Source organism: Acomys russatus, chromosome 18 (genome assembly GCF_903995435.1).
Source record: "Acomys russatus chromosome 18, mAcoRus1.1, whole genome shotgun sequence".
NCBI lineage: Eukaryota > Metazoa > Chordata > Mammalia > Rodentia > Muridae > Acomys > Acomys russatus.
Genome location: NC_067154.1, coordinates 817,099 through 840,653, shown reverse-complemented (window position 1 = coordinate 840,653; position 23,555 = coordinate 817,099). Strand labels below are relative to the sequence as shown.

General features: G+C 47.6%; 1 protein-coding gene across 1 annotated transcript in view; it reads left to right on the top strand.

The window, feature by feature from the left end:
- The window catches only part of Lats2 (large tumor suppressor kinase 2), a 57,887-nt gene extending 39,108 nt beyond the window's left edge, over nt 1–18,779 (top strand). Inside the window, exons 3-8 of the mRNA XM_051160627.1 lie at nt 7,717–7,849; nt 9,303–10,603; nt 11,907–12,489; nt 13,393–13,575; nt 15,498–15,604; nt 18,296–18,779. Of these exons, the coding sequence (XP_051016584.1) occupies nt 7,717–7,849; nt 9,303–10,603; nt 11,907–12,489; nt 13,393–13,575; nt 15,498–15,604; nt 18,296–18,778 (2,790 nt within the window). The 3' untranslated portion in view covers nt 18,779. The remainder of the gene's footprint in view (nt 1–7,716; nt 7,850–9,302; nt 10,604–11,906; nt 12,490–13,392; nt 13,576–15,497; nt 15,605–18,295) is intronic.
- Nucleotides 18,780–23,555: the final 4,776 nt, after the last annotated feature.

Genomic DNA, 23,555 nt, shown 5'->3' with positions numbered 1-23,555 from the left:
TGTTGTTTAAAGATTGAAGTGTATTTTTTTCACAAAGAGATTGATAATAGAGTTTGACATAGCTTTAAGAAAAAAATAAAGACACGACAATAATTTTGAGGTAAATATTAACTCAGTTAAATACTTCAGGGCCCGTAAGGACACCAACTGCTAACACTTGAGCGCTGCTCTCTGGTGGAGATACAAGAAGCTTGAGGAATACACTGAAGTGAGAACCTAGATTCTGACCTCACTGATTGCCTCAGCAGTCAGCATTGGGTTATTGTCTCACCCCTCAGGAACAGTCTGCTCATAGTATACATTTAGTTTTTAAGAAAATATTTTGAGTTGGGCTTGGTGGCCTATAATCCCAGGATTTGGGGAGGCAGAGGCAGGTGGATCTCTGGGAGTTCGAGGCCAGCCTGGTCTACAAAGCAAGTCTAGGACAGCCAAGGCTACACAGAGAAACCCTGTCTCAAAACAAAACCAAAAAAAAAATTTTTTTTTTAAAAATCTTTTTGTGGTTGTTTTGTTTTGTTGAAACAGAGTCTTACTATGTAGCTCTGGCTGTCCTGAAACTCACTATAGAGACCAGGCTGGCCTCTTAACTCACAGAAATCTGCCTGCCTTTGTGTCCAGAGAGCTAGGATTAAAGATGTGTGCCACTTAATATTTTAACCTGAAGAGCAAGTTTGAGTTTATGCAGGTAAAAACTTAGAAGATCAAATCATTTAAAGTTTAAGATCAGCAGGTGGGTGCATTTAGCAAATTATACACAGAGAGAGCCATGGTTATCGGCTACTGGTGCCATGTAACAAACCATCCTGTGCTCAAAGGCAATGGTGACTTAGCACTGCTTTGCTAGGCCCTGTTGAGCAGTTCTGTTCGCTGCTGCAGTATCTGTCTGCTGGCCTTCCATGGAGCTCAGTCCCAGCTGCCCAGTTAGGGCTGGGCGTACAGGTATCAGGGTGGGAGGAACTGCGGGTGCACTTGTTTGGTCACTAACATAGCCAGGAATACAACAATAGAAATATGAACCCATGGGGGCTGGAGAGATGGCTCAGAGGTTAAGAGCACTGACTGCTCTTTCAAAGGTCCTGAGTTCAATTCCCAGCAACCACATGGTGGCTCACAACCATCTATAATGAGAACTGGTGCCCTCTTCTGACCTACAGGCAGAATACTGTATACATAATAAATAATTAAATCTTAAAAAAAAAAAAAAAAAGAAATATGAACCCACAACCCCTGAAATACGTATGTAGCTGTGTAGAAATGAATAGGGGCTGTGGATACGTTCCTATCAACTAAACCCTAAGTTCTTCTATCTGCCCATAGTGGTGGAGTTTTTCTTTATTTTGTCAAATATCTCTGGGTGTAGATAGAGTTGGAAAGAGCTTTGGGGCTACTTGTCTCACACTCATCGTTTCTTTCTTTCTTTCTTTCTTTCTTTCTTTCTTTCTTTCTTTCTTTCTTTCTTTTTCTTTTTGGTTTTTCGAGACAGGATTTCTCTGTGTAACAGCCCTAGCTGTCCTGGAACTCACTTTGTAGACCAGGCTGGCCTCGAACTTACAGAGATCTGCCTGCCTCTGCCTTTCAAGTGCTGGGATTAAAGGTATGCACCACCACCACCCGGCCGTTTCACATTTAATCTGGAGAATTTCTGTGATCTGCCCATCCATAGTTAGGAAATAAAATAGCACAAACGGTTTTTTTTTTTTTTTTTTTAATCATAGTGAGATTTGATGTAAACAAATGTTCTTGTCTTTAACAAAAAGTCATTACTTCAAAATGAAAACAGAATTAAGAAGGACTTAGTTTTCCTCGTGTTCTAATTAAGCTCTGCTCACAGGCCTCCTTAGTTGGTGTCAGGAGACAGTGTTCCCACCCTTGTTCACACTGATCTTCTGCAAATGTCTGTTGATAGAGTTGTGCCTGTGGAGGCTTCTGCATGCCTGTGCTGTGTGCCCTGAGAGCACACTAATAGTTAGCCTTCTTTGCTTCTAGAAAGTCAGGATCTTTCTAACTCTCCTCCACTAAGGAGCAAATAGACTTTCACAAGACATCATTATGGAGATAGAGTTTTTAATTATGGCTCATTTGAATTAGCCCATGAGCTGGCTGTGGTGGTGCACACCTTTAATCCTAGCACTCTGGAGGCAGAGGCAGGTGGATCTCTATGGGTTCTGGCCCAGCCTAGTCCACAAAGCGAGTCCAGGACAGCCAGCCAGGACTATAAGAGAAATCTTGTCTCAAAAAACCAATAAATAAATGAATAAATACCTCCATGAGTAAATTTCAAGAAGAAAAATTTTAATATTTTATGTGTTGGGGTAGGGTGCACATGTGTGGAAACAGCCTGCTGGCCCTACTATGTGGGTCTTTGGGACCAAATGTAGGTGGTCAGTCGTGGTGGGACACCCCTTCTCCTACCAAGATCTCACTGGCATAACTTTTCATTCTTTACTTTTTTTGCAGATTTATTTTATGTGATGCATATTTTGTCTGCGTATGTCTGTATACCACATGTGTGCCTAGTGTCAGGAGAGGGCATCAGATCCCTTGGAACTGGAGTTACTGGTGATTGTCGGCCACAGTTACCTGGTCCTCTATAGGAGTAAGGAGAGCTCTTAAGCACTGAGCCATTTCTCCAGCTCATAACTTTTATTCTTAAAAATACTTGCTTGAAAGTAGTTTCATGGTTTCTGCTGCCTCCAGAACCATGGCTGTAAAGCTAGACCAGTCTTCTTTTTCTTTCTTTTTTTTTTCAATGATTACTAACCTTATTTTGGTGCTGACAAATTAGAAGATGCTGTTTTATTAGTGTTTCTTTGATTATTGGCAAGGCTGACAATGTTTTTCGTGTTAGTTTAGTTTTAGAACAGATTTCTTCCTCATTCCCTACTAAGTTAGCTTTGAAAATATATTTTCCTCAGCGTACAGCCCCAGGGCTAAGGAACATTGTAAGATGAGTGAGCTACCCTTTCCCTAGCAGGCTGCCATCTGCCTGGAGCACAGGTGTGAGGTAGCGACCCCCTTTGCTGTCTCATACATCCATGGAAAACGCCAAGGCTGCTTCTGTTCCGTGCCGCTGCTTGCCGCTCCACTGGAATGTGTTCTGGAGCATGCTCTCCACGGGTGCGGAGCTCTCTAGGCTCTCTCAGAAAGGACAAAGGCTGGGAAGGAAGATGGATGGGCGGCCCGAGTTTTACACAGTCCTCTGGGGTTGTCCTTCTGGCTAGAGCTGACAACTGTCAGTGGGATGCTGTGAAACACTGTGTTCCACTGTGCTTCCAGAAGGTTCTTGGAAGCAGCTTAAGAGAAAGGCAGCAGTCAGCCTGAGAAGGACAGTGGGTGGAGCAGGAGGCAGGCCTTGGCCACTGCTGAAGCCTCTCTGGCTTCCCTCCACTCCACCCCAGCCTGGGGAGCCACATGCTTCTTGCCTTTCTTTCTCTGTTCTCTTAAAAAAAAAAAAAAAAAAAAAAAAAGGAATCCTTTAGGCTCTGAAACAAGGCGCCATGGCCTGTAGACCTAGTCCCTTCAGCCACTCACTCCCACCCTTGGACTAAAATCACAGGTTCTGTGAGAGACCCAAAGGCAGGCAGACGCAGACTGATGTAGACACTGGGAGATCTAGCAAGGCCAGAGCAGTTCATTTCTAGTTTTCCAGCCAAACCTCATAGTTGGAGTGTTAGAGCACGGGATATGGCTTTCTTAATGTTTGAGAAATGCTTCCTCCCCAGGAAGGGGTGGGAGAGGATCTGCATAGGAAATTCTTTCCCTCATATGTAATAAACTGTCACTGAATTTAAATAACTTGCAGTCACAAGACATGCTAGTAAAACCACTGCACTTTATAGCTACTGTAAGTTAAGCCCAGCATCTGCCTGCCTCTGAGATGGGTGACCTGTGATCACAGATTGGCTCCCACAGCAGCCCCACAGGCCTTACTCTGCTAGAGAAGGGAGCCACAAAGAAAGCGTGAGGTCACTGGCATTTCTAGTACGATAAGGAGCCTCCCGGCTGGTTGGTTCCTGTCATGTGGGTAGCTGGGCTGACAGGGCAGGGCCTCCCAGCCTGAGGTGTGAGTGGATGAGGAGGACAGTGAGTGATGATGCAACTGCAGCAGAAAAGCTCTGAAGCTGGGCAGGTTCCCTCGACGGCCAAACCAGCCTGGAGATTCTGGTCGGGCGTCGAGAGGCAGATGAGCCTGGTGCCTGGGGATGGAGTTCTTGTCCACAGCCAGGGACCTGTGCTGACTCGGGCTGCTGCGGGACAAGGGAATGAAGAAATGACAGAACTGACTGACTGACAGACAGAGAAACAGAAGAACTACCCTGGCGGGGGGGGGGGGGGGGGCCCGGGGCTCTCATGTGGAGGTGGGTTACTGCAAACAGCAGGCTTGTGGTGCTGAATCAAGGAGACAGGTTAGCTGGTCCCAGTAGGCGCAGCTCTAAGGGAGCAGGCTTCAGGCTGTAATCATGGGATGGGAGGAGCTCTGATGGGCATTCTCTGTACAAACACACACGGACCAGGAGGGAAGGCTTTGCCATCTCCATGAGCCTAGCCTGGGCTTGAAGTAACCCCGACAAAACCAGAGATAGGTGTTAAGACCTGGCGAAAAGAGCTCTACACATTGTTTTATGTAATTATGGTTAAAAGGATAAAATATGAAGTATTAGAGGTATTTGATACCAAATGTGCATAAATCTACAACTGTCATCTTAATGTTTTCTACCAGAGAGACATAAGATGTCCTGAGTATGGCAACTGATGTTGAGATGGCCTTGGAACACAGGGACAGCAGTGGTCTCCTTCAATCCCAGGTGCTAGGCTAGGGGGAGGGGGGAGTATGTCCACATACCCATTGAGTAGCCTGCCTGCCTCTCTGTCTAAACTCAGTACTATCTTTTGCAACATCCAGAGAGAGTTCTAGATCAGGACTCCACACTGGCTCAAGTGTTCTGAGAAAGGAAGGGGAGAGGCCAGGTTCCCCTGCTGGAGTTGAGCCACACTCAGTCCTCCAGAGACTCTTGCTACATCCCATTGTGACTCCACAAGTATTGTCCTTGAGTGCTGAGCCCTGTGCTCCTGGTGGACTTAGAAACAAGTCCTGGGCTTCCTTTAGCTCTTAACACACAAGTGTGTGCAGGCTTGGGGTGGAGCTCAGTAGTAGAGCATAACCAACATAAGTGAGATCCCAGATCCCGTCTTCAGCACCCCCAAAACAAAACAAAAGCCCGTAATCATTTGGATATGTGTGGGAGCATATTTGAGAATTAGTGTTTAGAAACTACAGGTTTGCTAAGCTCTGTAGTGATGGACAGATGTACAAAGGGCAGAGCTGAGAGTTTGTCTATAAACATGCTGGCTTACAAATGTCAGATGTTTCTTTATTTTTTTTAAACTTAAAACATGCCTTCCATCCCCAGTTTTTACCTGAGGTTACAATGGGCTCACAGGTCTTGAAGTTGTGGGGATCTGGCTTCCTACACCGGTGACAAGCTCTTTGCTGCTGCTTTTGCTCCCCTGAGTCTTGGCCAGTTCTGAGGGTAAAAGGTGAACTAAGCTACAGAGACAGAGCCAGCCAGTTCGCAAAGAACAGCTACCCTGCTAGTGCCAAAGGCCTGTGGTTAGGGGCAGGAACAAAAGAGATGTGCTCTTACAGCAGCCTTCCCCTGAGTCCTGCAGGGTTGTGTAGACATGACCTCATCGCATAGCCATGAAGTGGGAAAGATGAGGTGTCATCAGCAGGCTCCAGGTGAGGTGGAAAGTGTTTCCTGTCTGAGCTCTGCTGCCTTCTGCTGCCTTCTTCCCTGGCTTCAGATAGTGAACACTGCTGCTTCTGTCAAGCCAAGAGCAGCCTCCTAGAGTCCCCAGCACCACTTCCCAGCCCACTTCTTCGGTTCTCTCCTCTGGCCCTCCTCTCCGTGCGGCCACCGCAGACCTCCATCCAGGCTTTTCCCTGCTTCCTGTGGCGCTGCAGTGTTGTTAAGTCCCAGATCTTGTCAGTGAGTCCAGCCACTTTTCTTTTCTGTCCTGCCACTCAGCTGTCAGCCGCCTAGGAACAAAGAACATGATGTAATGTAAGATAAGCAGATGCTTAGTGTTAAGTGCTTGGCTCTCGGCAGCATGGGAAGTGGGTGGGTGAAGCTGTGAGCAGGGTGCACATCGAAACTGCCAGGTTTCTCAAGCCACTTTGTCTGCTTGCCTGCCTGCCTGCTTTCTTTCTTTTCCTTCCTTCCTTCCTTCCTTCCTTCCCTTTTTCATTTTGGTTTTTCAAGACAGGGTTTCTCTGTATAGTTCTGGCTGTCCTAGAACTCACTCTGTAGGCCAGGCTGGCTTCAAACTCACTGAGATCCACCTGCCTCTACCTCCCAAATGTGCACCACCATGCCCAGCTGTTCTCTCCTAGTCTTAAGGTAGGAGACTGGTATACATGACCAGGTTCATGAGGACTGGCTGCGCACGCATGCGCGCACACACACTCCACCCCCCCCCCTCCCGTTCCACATCTGGACTGCCTACTGCTGAACAGCTGTGTGTCCCCTGTATACTCCCACCAAATCTGGCCCCCTTTTCAGTGCTTTCTTCCCACATTTCCCTTTTACGGTGCTTGGTGCTCTTCCCCCAGCCCCAAGAGCCTCTGTTGGCTGCCTTTGCCTGCCAAGCCCTTGCCACAGGCCTAAAGAATCAGGGTTTTGGCTCCCCAGAGTGCCTGATGCTCTGCCCTTCACTGCTGCCTCCAGCTTCATCTTCAGTTAGACATGCCAGTGTGTGAAAGTTCCCTTGGTGTTGCAAATAGGCAAGGCCAGGGATGACCCAATCCTGGACGGGAGTTCCTGTCACATCACATGCCCCTGGGTGTTGTCACCGTCATCCTGGGATGCCCCATCCCCAACTTCTTCCTCTCTAGTCTGTCAGTCCTGAGTACCTTTCTCCACTTGAACTCTCCACCTTCTACAAATGCATCTGCCCTTGAAAGAGTCTGTGCATCTACCTATGCTCTGCCTTTGGACAGAAGGGAGCTCTCGCTTCAAGTCATAGCTGCTTCACGTGCCCTCTGCTGTTGTGTGTTCATTTTACAAACACTTTCCTTTTTGAGTTTGTTTTTATTTGGTTTGGTTGGTTGGTTGGTTTTGGTTTTTCGAGACAGGGTTTCTCTGTGTAGCCTTGGCTGTCCTGGACTCATTTTTGTAGACCAGGCTGGCCTCAAACTCACAGCGATCGGCCTGCCTCTGCCTCCCAAGTGCTGGGATTAAAGGTGTGCACTACCACCACCTGGCTCTACAAACACTTGTAAGGGGCATGTCCTGTGTGGAAAGAGCTCCAGGGGCATCACAAAGACTGCCTTGGGTAATTCCTTAGCTGCTGTAGCCAGCAGAGCATTTTAAACACTTGAGCAGTTTCTCCCTGTACCCATCCATGCATTTCCACTGTTGCAGAGTTAGCATACAGATGAGCTGCCGTCAAGGCTAGTTTCTACTGCCATCCTTGTTTAAGGTAAACTTGTCTGTTCTAGGTTTATTCTGGATACACCTGTCCAGTCACTAAAGGTCTTCAAAGACCCTGTCCATTCCTCACATGAGCCCTTACGGACCATGGTGTGATGTGTGGATGGTGCTGACCTGTAGCACCTGACAGGGGCCCGGCAGCCACACAGAGGAGGCTCTGTTGGCTTTGTGTTAGTGAGGAGGATGATGACAGTGATGATGACATCCCTTGCTTCCTTCCTAGGAGATGGCTGGCAGAGCACTCAAGCAGACAGGCAGTAGGAGCATTGAAGCCGCCTTAGAGTACATCAGTAAGATGGGCTACCTGGACCCCAGGAACGAGCAGATTGTGCGGGTCATCAAGCAGACCTCCCCAGGTGAGGCTGGCTGTGGAGTGGGAAAAGATTTGTGGTCTGAGAGCAGGAAGCCCTGCGCAGAGAAACTGCCTAGAGTTACTGTCTAGAGTTGATGGCCTCCGACATTTTCTTTCAGGGGAAAAAAAGTAAGAGTTGAACTTTTAAAAAATCTTTTATTGGGCCCAGAGAGAGAGAGTCTCTGAAAAGAGAGACTTATCAATTCAAAAACCACACTTTTTCTCACATTCAATAGCAGGCAGCTCCCTGGGCCTGCACTGTGAGCAGCATGTCAGCTCTGGGAGGCAGGGGCTGCCCACTAGGCTTCCCTGGCAGTTTTGGCTGTTCCTCTCAGAAGCAGAGTAGATGCCTATGGTTCCTGGGATATGACTCCTTTGACGTGTGTGATCCCTGTTCGGTGGAAGACCTGGAATAAAGCTTTCTCGTGATGAGCAAGGACATTGGAAGGGCTTGTGGAGTGTTTGTGTTGTTAAGGGATAGAGAGTTGTGGTGTCTTGAGGAAGGACGTCTCACTCACCACCTCCGAGCTGGGCATAGTTCTTGCCCTTCTGGAGTGTCCTGGAGAACGGTGGTGCAGGAAACAGGCCCAGCTCCGGGGCTGCTGCCTTCCTACCTGGGTTTGCTGTGCTGTGCTGTGCTAGTGGCATTTGCGCAGCCCAGGCAACGCAAAGCCCCAGTCAGCAGTAGCTCCTGTTTCTGTCAGGTGTGTGTAGGGTGGGGTGGGGCTTAGCCCTGCAAGCAGCTGGGACTCTGGACTTGAGGGTCCTCTTACAGATCAAGCCAAAGAGTTCCATGTAGGAGCCTTTGTCCTTTTCAGACATCTACTCTAAATGAAGAGAGATTTTCAAAATGGAAAAATCAGAAATAAGGAAGCCGCAGCAGCCACCTGTATGTCTGGGTATCTCTTTGTGGGGTGTTTTTTAAAGGAATTTTAAAAAGATTTTTAATTTATATGGGGTGGTGCACTTGACTGCAGTATTTTGCTTGGGGCAGAATTCCCCTAGAGTGGAAGTCACACCTAATTGGGAGCTATCTGACGAGGGGAGGGTGCGAGGGTGCGTACAATTCTGCCCTTTGTTAGGGAAACGCAGGCTTTCCAAACCCATGACAGTTAAGTAAATGTGGCTCCTCCCAAATGACTGCATATCAAGGAGAAAACAATGTTGGCTGTCCAGGAAGTCCCCTAGCATGGCTGGAGACTGACCTTGGGTGCCTTGTTCCCTAAGGCACTGCACCCCTCTGGCCTATAACCCTCCCATATGCTCTTAGTCTTCGGCCCCATCACCCATATCCCCCTGCTTTGCTTGCCACATTAGACGGACCAGTTACTGCTGGGACTCTTGAGTAGAAGACTTTGTACTTTTACCACACCCCGGCGAGAAGGCTAGTGTGAGGATTGGCCTGCAAGGCAGCCTACCTTTGCGCTCTTAGGCTGACTCTCCTCTCCCCTTTCTAGGAAAGGGCCTGGCGCCCACCCCGGTGACCGTGACTCGGCGGCCCAGTTTTGAGGGTGCAGGGGAAGTATTCCCATCCTACCACCAGATGGGTGGTGCAAACTACGAGGGCCCCTCCGCGCTGGAGGAGATGCCACGGCACTACTTAGACTTCCTCTTCCCTGGGGCCAGCACTCACGGCGCCCCAGCTCACCAGCATTCTCCCAAAGGCTACAGCGCAGCAGTGGAGACAGGCGCACACTTCCCAGGCACACACTATGGCCGTGCTCACCTGCTGGCGGAGCAGCCTGGATATGGGGTGCAGCGTACCCCCTCCTTCCAGAGCAAGACCCCACCAGATGCCTATTCTGGCTTGGCCAAGGCCCAGGGAGGCCCTCCCGCCAGCCTCTCCTTCCCTGCCCATGCTGGGCTGTACACCACTCCGCACCACAAGCCCGCAGCTGCGGCGCCTGGAACACACCCTTTGCACGTGTTGGGTGCCCGGGGCCCCACATTCGCTGGCGAAAGCCCCACACCGGCAGTGCTCGCACCGTCCAGGAACAGCCTCAACGCCGACTTGTACGAGCTGGGCTCCCCGGCGCCCTGGTCGGCAGCCCCGCTGGCACGTCGTGACTCCATGCAAAAACAGGGTTTGGAGTCCTCCCGACAGCATGTCGCCTTCAGGGCAGGCCCCAGTAGGACCAACTCCTTCAGCAGCCCACAGCCCGAGCCCTCGCTGCCCGCCCCCAACACGGTCACCACAGTGACTGCAGCGCACATCCTGCACCCTGTGAAGAGTGTGCGTGTGTTGCGGCCAGAGCCGCAGACAGCTGTGGGGCCCTCGCACCCAGCCTGGGTGCCTGCACCCACAGCACCTGCCACCGAGGGCCTGGAGACCAAGGAGGGCAGTGCAGGCCAGCATCCCCTCGAGGTGGACTACGGTGGCTCTGAGCGCAGGTGCCCACCGCCCCCTTACCCAAAGCACCTGCTGCTGCCCAGCAAGGCTGAGCAGTATAACTTGGATGTTGACAGCCTGTGCACTGGGGTAGAGCAGAGTCTGCGTCCGAGCGCCGAGCCAGACAGGACGGACAAGAGCCACAAGGGTGCCAAGGGAGACAAAGCTAGCAGGGACAAAAAGCAGATCCAGACCTCCCCAGTGCCGGTCCGCAAGAATAGCAAGGATGAAGAGAAGAGAGAGTCTCGCATCAAGAGCTACTCCCCATTTGCCTTCAAGTTCTTCATGGAACAGCACGTGGAGAACGTCCTTAAAACCTACCAGCAGAAGGTCGGCCGGAGGCTGCAGCTGGAGCAGGAAATGGCCAAAGTAATTTCTCGCTTCCTTCTTCCTCTGTTCCCGGCTCCCCTCTGCACCGCAGCAGCTGTACACCTTCCTCACGTGCCCATCTCATAGAGCCAGACAGATGCGTGGCTTCCCCTCCCCCTTCCTGTAACCTCAAAAGAGTCTGAGGAGCCCCTAGCAAGTAAATCAGCCAAGTGGTTAGTGTAGTGTGTCCTTCCTCTTGCAGAAAGCACATCGCGGATTGCCTGCTGTTGGCATTTTAAAAGATGGAAAAAGTTTTCCAAATCAGGCATTTCGGAGAAAAATACAGTACCGTTGGTCTATCAATCCAAATTAGTAAATAGTGTGTCTGGTCTGCTTCTTCGGAGGCAGTGTCTTCATCTGTACCCCACTGAACTAGGCCTCCCAGCCCAGCCCCAGCTTCAAGTTCCGGAGTTCTGGGTGTGCTCCCAGCACCCTACTCAGGATGCAGTCCTTGTCCTCTTGCCCCCACCCCCATTCTGTTTTAAGATTTATTTATTTTCATGTGTGTGAATATTTTTCCTGCATGTGTGTCTGAACAACATGCTTGTTCCCGTGAAGGCCAGAAGAGGGCACCAGATCCCCCAGAACTGGGGACACAGGCAGTTGTGCGCTGCCCTGTGGAACAGGTTCTCTGGAAGATCAAGCAGTGCACCTAACCGCAGAGCCGTCTCTCCAGCCGCAGCAAATGTTTTAAACATTCTGAATTGATGCTGAAGCATCAGAGAAGATAACTTTTATGACATCACTTTAAATTTAAATGTGACAGTAAATTTACATCACATAAGGCAGTCATTTCAAATTCTAAAACCTGAGTTTATTTTCTCACTTCCTGTTGGTCCAACATCATTGCTTGTTTTCTGTTTCCCCATTTTTTTTTTTTTTTTTTAAACTAATGAAATACTAACTAGATTATAGATTCCAAACGTGTTTTCCACAGTTTTGCTTTGGTAGTTGTGGTAGTTTTCCTTCAAATGTAAATCACCCAGAGAAGGAATTTTGTTTGCCTTTCATATTTGCATATGTGTAGGCGAGTATGTTAGTGTAGAGAGAGAGATGTCCACATGCATATATAAAGATCAAGGTTGGCTGGCATCTCTCGTGTAGTCTGGAAGGCCTAGTCTCTACTCTTTCTGAAGAGTCCTCGCTGCTCCAAGGCAGTCCTGCCCCCACACTTGGCTGCTTGGGGTCCGTAAAACATGCCTTTCTGACTCTCCTGGTGTGCAGGCAGGGCAAGCAGTCCTGCCCCCCACACTTGGATGCTGTGGGGTCTGTGTAACATGGCTCTGATTTTCCTTGTGTGCAGGCTGGACTCTGTGAGGCCGAGCAGGAGCAGATGAGGAAGATCCTCTACCAGAAGGAGTCTAACTATAACAGACTGAAGAGGGCCAAGATGGACAAGTCCATGTTTGTGAAAATCAAAACTCTGGGCATTGGTGCCTTTGGAGAAGTGTGCCTTGCCTGTAAGGTGGACACTAACGCCCTGTACGCCATGAAGACTCTGAGGAAGAAAGATGTCCTGAACAGGAATCAAGTGGCTCATGTCAAGGCCGAGAGAGACATCCTGGCTGAGGCAGACAACGAGTGGGTGGTCAAACTCTACTACTCCTTCCAGGACAAGGACAGCCTGTACTTTGTGATGGACTACATACCCGGTGGGGACATGATGAGCCTGCTGATCCGGATGGAAGTCTTCCCTGAGCACCTGGCCCGCTTCTACATTGCAGAGTTGACCCTGGCCATCGAGAGTGTCCACAAGATGGGCTTCATCCACAGGGACATCAAGCCTGACAATATCCTGATCGACCTGGATGGCCATATTAAGCTGACAGACTTTGGCCTCTGCACTGGATTCAGGTGGACTCACAACTCCAAGTACTACCAGAAAGGTACTGCCTCCAGCCTGCTGTGAGCCTCTCACACCCGCGTGACAGGGCAGCACAGCGGCAGTTCATAGGCCTCTTTTCAGAGTGACCTGTTGCTCTGTTACTGTGTCTTGGTGTGGCATACTGCCCTTCCTATGTGTGTGAGGGTGTTTTCTTTGTTAGTGGACTTTCTTAATATATTTTTGGACCACAAAGGCTTTGATAAAGAACCACCTTGAGACCAGGTGTGGTGGCGCGCGCCTTTAATCCCAGCACATGAGAGGCAGAGGCAGGTGGATCACTGTGAGTTCTAGGCCAGCCTGGTCCACAAAACAAGTCCAGGACAGCCAGGGTTACACAGAGAAACTCTGTCCCTGTGAAAAACAAATCTCACAGCTCTTGGAGTGGTTGCTCAGTGAAAGTAATCTGACTGCCACGTAGAATGCCCTGGGTTCTTCAGGGGAGAGGAGTTTATGCTGCAATGTTGAGTATAAAAATTCATGTTCTTGGGGCTGAAGAGATGGCTCAGCTGTTAGGAACGCTGTCTGCTCTTCCAGAGGTCCTGAGTTCAATTCCCAGCAACCACATGGTGGCTCATACCATCTATATTGATATCTGATGCCCTCTTGTAGCATGCAGGTGTACATGAAGATGGAGCACTCATATACATTAAATAAATAAATAAATAAATAAATAAATAAATCTTTTTAAAAAATTCATGTTCTTGCTGGGTGTGGTGGTGCATGCCTTTAATCCCAGCACTTGGGTGGCAGAGGCAGGTGGATCACTGTGAGTTCAAGCCAGCCTGGTCTACAAAGCAAGTCCAGGACAGCCTAGGCTACACAGAGAAACCCTGTCTAGAAAAAAACACAAACAAATTTATGTTCTTTTTGTTCTTTTCTATCACTTTACCTTTTCTGGGAAAAGGGAACCACATCAGACAGGACAGCATGGACCCTGGTGACCTCTGGGACGATGTTTCCAACTGTCGTTGTGGAGACAGATTAAAGACTCTGGAGCAGAGAGCACAGAAGCAGCACCAGAGGTGCCTGGCACATTCTCTAGTTGGGACTCCAAATTACATCGCGCCTGAGGTGCTTCTCCGCAAAGGTATGTCAGCTCTCTGCCTGGTTTTGTAATCCAGCGAGGATTCTTACTACGTTGTTGTGCCTAGGGAAGCCTGAGAGCTTGATGGTTTCTCTAGCAACAAGGCTCCATCATCTCACCTGTGATGTGGAAGGACCTTTGCTTCACCGTGATTAAGCCAATATTCCCCCCCCCCCCTCCAGCTGAGGAGCGTGGGTGGTGGGCTTCCCACTTCAGATCCACGGGAGCGACTCCAACTAACTGGCCTTTTCAGGGTCCGCTAGGGATTGGGGAGATGCTTCACTAGTTAAGAAAATGAGTGCTCTTCCAGAAGACACAGGTTTGATTCCCAGCACCTACATAGGTACTCACAACTGTCTAACTCCCGTTCCAAGGGGCTACAATGCCCTCTTCTTGCCTCCACAGGCACTGCATGCACATGATGCACACACATACATGCAGGTAAAACATCCATACATATAAAAATAAATTAACTTAAAAAAAAAAATTAGTCAGGGGCTAGAGAGATGGCTCAGTGGTTAAGCGCGCCACCTGCTCTTCCAGAGGTCCTGAGTTCAATTTCCAGTAACCATGTGGTGGCTCACAACCATCTATAATGTGACCTGATGCCCTCTTCTGGCACGCAGGTAGACATGCAGACAAAACACTGTATACATAATAAATCTTAAGAAAAACAAAACAAAACGAGTCAGCTGATGAGACCACATGAGGCTCTAGGGCCATTGCTGCCCCCCCCGCCCCTGACCATTAATTCCAAGCTCCAGCTTACCCCTCTGTTGTCCACGCTGGGTCACTCCATGCTGTCATACAAATCAGTTGTCCCTGTTAGGCCCAAAACTCCTAGGAGGTAATACGTGCAAACCCTAATGGGCGTCAGATTACCCGATGTTGGTGAACTTGGTTTCCTGGATAGATGGTCTAGACCCAGTGTCCGCTTCAGACCCAGAGGAAGCCCTAGTGGGTTTTGTGGGCCATAGTGGCAGTGGGCTGTCAGCCTGGCCGAGGTTAATCCAAACAGTCTTTTTGTTCACATTGTGCTAGGATTCCTTTAGACCTAGTCCAACCCAGTTCAGGATGAAGTTTTTTGTCAGCCATGGTGGCCTGAGGTAGGCCATTGATCCACTCAGCCTGTGTACCCAAAGGTGTCTCCTGAGAGCCTGTGAATTTTGCTCATTCTGGTGCCCATGAGAGGCCCCACCCCCCAGCCACGAGAACTCATCTGCAGGACATGCGCTGGGGTAATTCTGCAGCCATTAGTGCCAGGAGGGGCTGATGAAGGTGGACTCCCAAGCGTCAGCCAGCTACTCCTTTCTCAGAGCTTCCTAGCAAGTGGCTGAGAGTGAAAGTGCATCAAGGATACCCCTGCTCCCTGGCCTCCAATAGGCAGCTCTGGGAGGACACTTGGTAGGCTGTTCAGTTGTCCACTACCATGGCAGCTACCTACTTTTCGGCTTATTTTTGTCTTTGAGACAGGGTCTCGCCACGTTCCTCAGCATCATTTTAACTGGGTCATAAACTTCCCCAGGAAGCTGTCCTGCTTTCTGCGCCTGCCATATACCCAGTGGGGAAAGCACTGCCAATTCTGAGTTCAATCCCAGAGACCCACATGGAGGGAGGGAACGGACTCCCTAAGGTGTTCTCTGACCTCTAGACATAGCACACACAGGCACTCAAGTTCTCAAAAGACCTTAATTACTAAGTCTTGTCTTCCTGCTATAAAGCATCCTGTGTTTATGAAGTGTCTGTGTCCCCATGGTATCTATTAGCACCTTGGTGTGAGCTGAGGACACACATTTGTGCAGGCCTCTCCTTTTAGTGGCACAATGCTACCCCTGCGCCCGCTCAGTCCAGTCCATGTCAGTCAGTCTAGATGCTCGGCCCTGAGGGAACCTGTGCTGCGGGACTGAGGGAATGCTGTCTTTCAGGCTACACACAGCTCTGTGACTGGTGGAGTGTTGGTGTGATTCTTTTTGAGATGCTGGTTGGGCAGCCACCTTTCCTGGCACCTACCCCCACAGAAACCCAGCTGAAGGTAAGCAAGGGATGTGTGTTCATATGGTGCACAGCACTGTGCCTTGTCACTTTTAGACTCCTTACTCTGAGTAGACTAGAAATGGCAGTTATTCATAGTGGGGGTTTCCAAAGAAAGGTTTTCTAACGTTTCTATATTAAGACCTGAGTTTTAATTTCTTTGTATACCTTTAATTTTACATAAGCCATTGCTAACTCTCTGCCCTCTTGTTGTTTCTAAGCGAGAACGACACAGTGAGATGCAGGACAGAGATAGGTTCTATGGCTCGAGAACCCGGTGTGCTTACTTGGATGCCGCGTGGCTGTGACTGTAACTGTCAGCGAGGTGGCCGGCTAGCTGTGTATTCCCAGCACTCACTGGAAGTAATTGAAGCTGTCAGTCACAGTGATTCATTAAGAGTCACAGCCGCTTGCTTTCTGAGTGAGCTGATCCTTACTGGTTCCAAGTTAGGCTGAAAATCTCAACTTTTTATTTTTAGTTTGTGGCTTTACAGAAGCATGGTTCTAGGGAGGGGGTTTTACTGCCCAGATCAGGCTATGGTGAAGCATGAGAAATGTTGGTGTGGTCTGCGGTGGCGCACGCCTGTATTCCCAGCACTTGGGAGGCAGATCTCTGGAGTTCTAGGCTAGCCTGGTCTATGGAGCGAGTTCCAGAACAGCTAAAGCTACACAGAGAAACCCTGTCTCAGGGGGAAAAAAAAGAAAAAAAATTGAATCAAAACTCAGTTTAACAGAACAAAACAATTGGCTTTTGCATTTTCCGCTTACTAATTGAGTTGCTAAACTGCGAGCTCACTGCCTGCAGGATAGTAAGCCAGGTTCTTTTTTACTGTGGTAAAACAGAAGTGTGTGATCTGTTGACCTTAAGTGTGTTCATACAGGGCTGTGCAAACCGATTCTGAATATTTTCATCTCACACAGAAACTTCGTACCCATTGGATAACTGCTCCCATCCCTTCTCCCCTCTCCCAGCCACTTGTACACTCGGTCTCAAAATTTGATTGGTGCCTCGTAGATGCGGAATTGTACCCTTAGTTGTCTTATCTTAACTGCCTTCTTTCACTTAGCATAATACCTTCAAGGTCCCTCCCTGTTTGTGTGTGTGTAGAGTTCCTTCCTTTTAATACTAACTTGTAGCCCTTTAACTGTGTGTGCCCATAGCTAAAGTGCTCGGTGTCTCCTGCCCCGTGGCGACTGTGAGTGTACACACTGGGCATAAGCCTGTCTCAGCCCTCCTCACTGTCATTCTGGATTTATACCCAAAAAGGATTGTTTTCCTCTTAGAACTAGTAATAACAACCACACTATCTTATAATTATGTATTCACTCAGTCATCATGATTTTTTTTAAGATTTATTGCATATGAGTGCTTTATCTGCAGAAGAGGGTATCAGATTACATTATAGATAGTTATAAACCACCATGTGGTTGCTGGGAATTGAACTCAGGACCTCTGGAAGAGCAGGCGGTGCTCTTAACCACTGAGCCATCTCTCCAGCCCCATCATCATGATTTTTTTTTTTTTTTTTTTGAGACATCCTGCTGTCTCAGTCTCCTCAATTCTGAGATTGCAGATTTGAACCTCTATGCTTGGTAGCATCTGTTTTACATTCACCCCAGTAGTGTACGCAGCCTTTATTTTATCCTCACCCTGTCACCACTTACTAGCGTCCATCTGCCTTGGCCTCCTAAGTGCTGGAGTTGCAGACATGACTACCACACCTGGTTGGGAGGTAATGTGTCACTGTGGTTTCTGTTTGGCTTTCCCTTATCATCAATGGTATTAGTGTGCGTTTCTGTACTCATTTACCATTTGTGTGGTTTTGGACATGATCAATAGTCTTTTATCCTTTTTTAGAATTCAGATAATCTGTGGGAGTCTTTATGCAGTCTAGATCCTATTTAATGGGCAGCTTCATCGGTTTTTTGGTTTTGTTTCTTTGGTTTTTCGAGACAGGGTTTTTCTGTGTAGCCTTGGCTGTCCTAGACTCGCTTTGTAGACCAGGCTGACCTCAAACTCACAGAGATCCACCTGCCTCTGCCTCCTGAATGCTGGAATTAAAGGCGTGCGCCACCACGCCCAGCAGCCTCTTCATTCTTGATAAGCTCAGTTAGTGAGGTTCCCAGGTGCATGTCCCCGCCTGGCCTGGAACTCACCCCGTAGAGCAGACTGGCCCTGGGCTTGGTGCTGGCCTCCTCTGCTTCTAGATGGCCGAGATCACTAAGCGTGCACCACCATATACAGCACGAAAGTCTGTAATTTTCATGAAACCCAGTGTACTCTTTCTTTCCAGCTGGCGTCTTGGTATCCAAGACGTAGGTCACATTTTATAGTTTTAGCCCTCCTAAAGCTCTGCAGATCAACCCTCCAGACAGCAGTTGGTTACATTTCCTACTTCCACTCTGGGCAGACAACCTTAGGTTTTTCTTCACAGTATACATGGCTTCATGACAGATATGTTTAGTGACCGCCCAGATGAGGCCAAGGCCAGTGGGGGTCAGTTACCTCAAAGAAAAGAAACATTCCAAAGACCACCTGCCAACCTCAGTACATACTACAGTGAACCAACAAAAAAACCCTCATCGCCATGGCTGCCGGGAGAGGTTCAAACTCTGCTGCTGGCTTGGGCCGGGGCTGTGCAGGCTCAAGGCTGAGGAGGCTCTAACCCCACCCCGGCTTTGCTGCCCACAGGTGATCAACTGGGAGAGCACGCTGCACATCCCCTCACAGGTGAAGCTGAGCGCAGAGGCCCGTGACCTCATCACCAAGCTGTGCTGCGCAGCCGACTGCCGCCTGGGCAGGGATGGGGCCGATGACCTCAAGGCACACCCGTTCTTCAGCGCCATCGACTTCTCCCGTGACATCCGGAAGCAACCCGCGCCCTATGTCCCCACCATCAGCCACCCCATGGACACCTCCAATTTTGACCCGGTGGATGAAGAAAGCCCCTGGCACGAGGCCAGCGGAGAGAGTGCCAAGGCCTGGGACACACTGGCATCCCCCAACAGTAAGCACCCGGAGCACGCCTTCTACGAGTTCACCTTCCGCAGGTTCTTCGATGACAACGGCTACCCTTTCCGGTGCCCAAAGCCATCAGAGCCCGCGGACAGTGCAGACCAGGGGGACACAGAGCTGGGGGATGCAGCTGAGGGCTGCCAGCCGGTGTATGTGTAGGCAGCCCACGGCCTCAGTTGATCACATCTCGAGAAACTCTGGTCTTTGTCAAGAAAACCCCAAACAAGATTTTTTTTTTTTTTTTTTTAATATAAAGACAAACCCCAGCTTAGGAACCCTTCGTTTCTAGTTCTGGTTCTGGGCAGCAGGGAGGGTCACCGCGGATTCCAACTGGCCCTTTGAGGACCTTCGCTGCATTAAAACACTATCTTTAAAAAGTCAGTACAATATGGAAAGAGCACTTATTTTATGGATACCCATTTTTTTTCTTAGTAACTTATAAGGATTACCTGACAAATCATGCTGCTGTTACTTCCAGTTGGGTTCTAGCTGATAGCACTTGTCCACACTTAGAGAAGAAGAGAGAACCGAGCAACACGTGAGGAGAAATCTGTGCAATAAGTGAGAGGACGAGCTCTGCTCCACGTCACGTGGCCGTTGCTCCGCACGGTGGCTTTGTTTTGTATTTTCCCACATTTCAAAATTGTGATGTAATGTTTAAGAGCTGCTTTTGTGGGTTCTTTTTTTTTTCTTTGCATATTATAGTTACTAGAAAGAGTGAGCAAAGAGATGGTGGGTGTGACTCCCGTGTCTGACGTGTGGAAAGTACTGCATGGGCAGAGTTAGTTCTATTATAAAATTACCGTATCTTGCCGTTCACAGCAGGTCCTGTGAATATGTTTTTAAATGAGGTATTCTAGACAGTGTGCTGTAATGTATTGTGTGGGTGATGAGTGTAACCCTTATTGTTAAAGAAGTGCATATGTGTAACTGAAGTGTGTGGTTTTTTTTTTTTTTTTTAACTTTTTAATGTATGTGTTTTGGATATGACTGGGTTCTTTGGGAGGCAAATGTAATCATTTGTCATATATAAAACACATCAAAAGGGATTCAATCAGCTATGCCAAAACATTGAACATAGTCATAGCGCTGTCCGTTTCTCTAGTCCAGTATGCTGTCAGTCTTGATATGTGGGAAGCTGTAGCTGGGGCCCTACTACTTAACTTCTCACAAACAGGGTTCCCACAGAAGGCGAGGTGAGCGCTGTGCTTCCTGTTAGTCAGCCAAGAGGTCACAATGAACCTCAGCCTCTTGTGTTTCCTTCATAAGCTGAGGTGTCAAATCTTAACATGGCTTCATCAATACGTTTTTCTAACTTTGTACAAAGTGACATTGCAGTACAAAAACAAGCCATATATTTTTTCTTAGACATATAGGTGTATATATAACTATAGATAAACACACAAAATATTCCTTATTTCAAATTAGTATGGTTCCTACTTAAAGTGATTTATATTTGAGTACATTTCAGTTTCTTTTGCTTTTTAAAAGACGGAACGCATCACATTTCCAATATACTATTCCACATATTTTCCTTGAGGTTCTAAGCATAATGTATCCGTTACGTAGGATGTATCTAGGCAGAAACACTTACAAATTTATCTATGTCTAAGAAACATTCCCGTGTCCTGGTTTACATTGTATGGATGGCATATTCCGACGTCTGCTGTGCTTGTATCGTGACTTACAGTATTCCCGCTAGTTTGTAGTGGTGCCGTGTTACTCACAGCGCTCTGACATACTTTCATGTGGTAGGTTCTTTCTCAGGAACTCAATTTAACTATTATTTATTGATATATCATTGCCTTTGAAAGCTTCTACTGGCACAATTTATTATTAAAACTTTAAACGCAAATCTCTCTGTTGGTGGTGTTTTGTTGGGATTTGTAAACTCAGTCTAACATAGTAAGAAGTGGAACTTCCCACACTTCCTACACTGACTTACCAACGACAGCCAGGTTCCTGGCACTAGAGGGCAGAGAGGACAGACCTGCCTGAGAACGGTCACGTGACATCATGTGTAGAGTGGGGATAAAGTACGCCTGATTAAGGTTTTGAGTGGGTTGAAATTCAAATACAGATGGCAGGTGATCAGCGCCACCTGTGTTGTCATAACAACCATGGAAGAGTGACAGTGCTAGGGTTTGAATATGTAGTGTCCCCCTCAAGCTATGAGAAGTAACTAGATGGTAGGGGCTCTGCCTTAACCCAGGGATGGTTAAAGGTGCTGAATGCATTTTTTTTTAAAGATTTATTTATTTATTATGTATACAGTATTCTGCCTGCAAGCTAGAAGAGGGCACCAGATCTCATTATAGATGGTTGTGAGCCACCACGTGGTTGCTGGGAATTGAACTCATGACCTCTGGAAGAGCAGTCAGTGCTCTTAACCTCTGAGCCATCTTTTCAGCGCCCTGAATGCATTTCTTTAAGTATTGGCCAGAATGTTTCTTTTCTGTCTATTCTGCTTATTGGCCCTTTATTGATTGTAACATCTGGCTTTTTATTTTTTTTTTTATTTTTATTTTTTGGTGTTAATATTACACATCCTCAGTATTAATCTGTCAAATGTGGAGCAAAGATTTTTTTTCCCCATTCTGTGGACAGACTATATTAGTTATCTTCTATTGCTGTGGTGAAATGCTTCAACCAAGGCAGCTAAAAGAAGAGAGAGTTTATTTGGGCTTGCAGTCCCATGGAGTGAAGCCTTGGTCACAGGAGTGAGAAGCTGAGGACTCCTGAACCGTGAGCCTGCAAGCCTTTTTTTTTTTTTTTCAGAGCCTGCCTCTGGTGACACACCTTCTCCAACAAGGCCATCCCTCTGAAGACTCCCAAACACAACTGCAACTGGGGACCAAGCATTCATATGCTTATGACTATGGAGGACATCTCATTCAAATGACAGATTATCTCTTCATCCTCTGCTGCTTTACTGAGCTGCCTTAGCCTTCTGCATGCTGAAATAAAAAGTCTGGGCCATCATACCCAGCTTTATGTGAGTTCTTGAAAAGTACATTAATAGGCCAGGCGGTGGTGGTGCACAACTATAATCCCAGCACTCGGGAGGCAGAGGCAGGCAGGTTGCTGTGAGTTTGAGGCCAGCCTAGTCCAGGACAGCCAGGGCTACACAGAGAAACCCAGTCTCGAAAAACAAAAATTAAATAAATACCTCAAACCTCATTCTCAGTGACCCCCTTTCTCCACTGAAGTCCTGTTCCTAAAGCCTATACAACCTTCCCAAGCAGTGCCACCAGCTGAGGAACACACATACGTGTGTGTGTTTCAGAATAATCACAACTTGCCATCTATGTCTCTTTTAATACCACTTTCTGGAAGATTCCCTTGACTATCATTCAGGGTTGTACTAAACTTATTTGAGGTGTGGCATTTTTTTTCTTCATTCCCCAGGGCTCTTTTTCTTTTTTCTTTCTTTCTTTCTTTCTTCTTTCTTTCTTTCTTTCTTTCTTTCTTTCTCTCTTTCTTTCTTTCTTTTTTCTTTATCTCTTTTTCAAGACAAGTTTCTCTGTGTAACAAGCCCTTGCTGTCCTGGACTCTCTTTGTAGACCAGACCAGTCTGGCCTTGAACTCACAGAGATCGGTCTGCCTCTGCCTCCTGAGTACTGGGATTACAGGCGTGTGCCACCGCGCCTGGCCCAGAGCTCGTTCCTGTTTGCTAATCTGTTCATTCTTGTTTTATCCCTTTACTAATTGTCTTCATCTTACTTGAAATTCTTTCTGAAAAGCTTGGTGCCACTTGTTTTGTTTTTTCACTTTCACTTGAGGTTTTCCTCACACTGCTTTATTTTGTTTATTTGAAATAATGACATTATTAAGAAGCAATTCATATAAAACTCATTGATTTAAAATGTCCAGTCCTACCAGTGTGGTGCACATCTGTAATCTCAGCACTTGAAAGGCTTAGGCAGGAAGAGCATGAATGTGAGGCTAGCCTGGGCAACAGTGTAAAAAACCCTGTCTTGATAAAACAGGGAGAGAGGAAGCTCAGCAGTTAAGAGCACTGGCTGCTCTTCCGGAGGACCCTGGTTCCAGCCCCAGCACACATATGGAGGTTTACAATAGTTTGTAACTCCAGTCCAGAAGATCCACTGCCCTCTTCTGGCCTCCAAAAGTACTGCATGCACATGGTGCACAGACAGACAGACCAACACCCATACACACAAAATTAAATAAATAAATAAATAAGTAGTACAGGCCATCAAAAAAAAAAAAAAGTATAGCTGGGCAGTGGTGGTGCACACCTTTAATCCCAGCATTTGGGTTCAACTTTCTGAGGAATTGCCAAACTGTTTTTCCAAAGCATCTGAACCAGCCTATAACCCAGGAATGTAAGACAGCACCGCGTTCTTCCCATCCTACTGACATCATTATTATCCGCCGCCTTTCCTTAAGCTGTCAGTGGCTAAGGACTAGTATTTCATAGTGGTTTTGATTTGCATTTCCCAAAGCACTTAAGCTATTACACTATTTTTTATGTGCTTGTTGCTTGGTTTTATATCTTTAGTGGGAAGATATCTTCAGATTCTTTACCTATTTTTTAATCAAGTTTTATTTTGCTCATGGGTTATGAGAGTAATTTATATATTCTCTGTGCAAGTGCATTATCAGAAATATGGTTTCCAAATATTATTTACTTTTCCTAGAACATTTTGATTTTCATGTTTGTTTGTTTGTTTGTTTGTTTGTTTTTCCAAGAAAGGGTTTCTCTGGGTAGCCTTGGCTATCCTGGACTCTCTTTGTAGATCAGGCTGGCCTTGGATTCAGAGCGATACTCCTGCCTCTGCTTCCTGGATTTTTATGTTTTTTATTTACTTATTTTTATGAATATGGATGTTTTGTCTACATTTATGTGCAGTGCCCACAGAGACCAGAAAAGGGCATTGAATCCTCTGGGACTGGAGTTATGGATGGTTGTGAG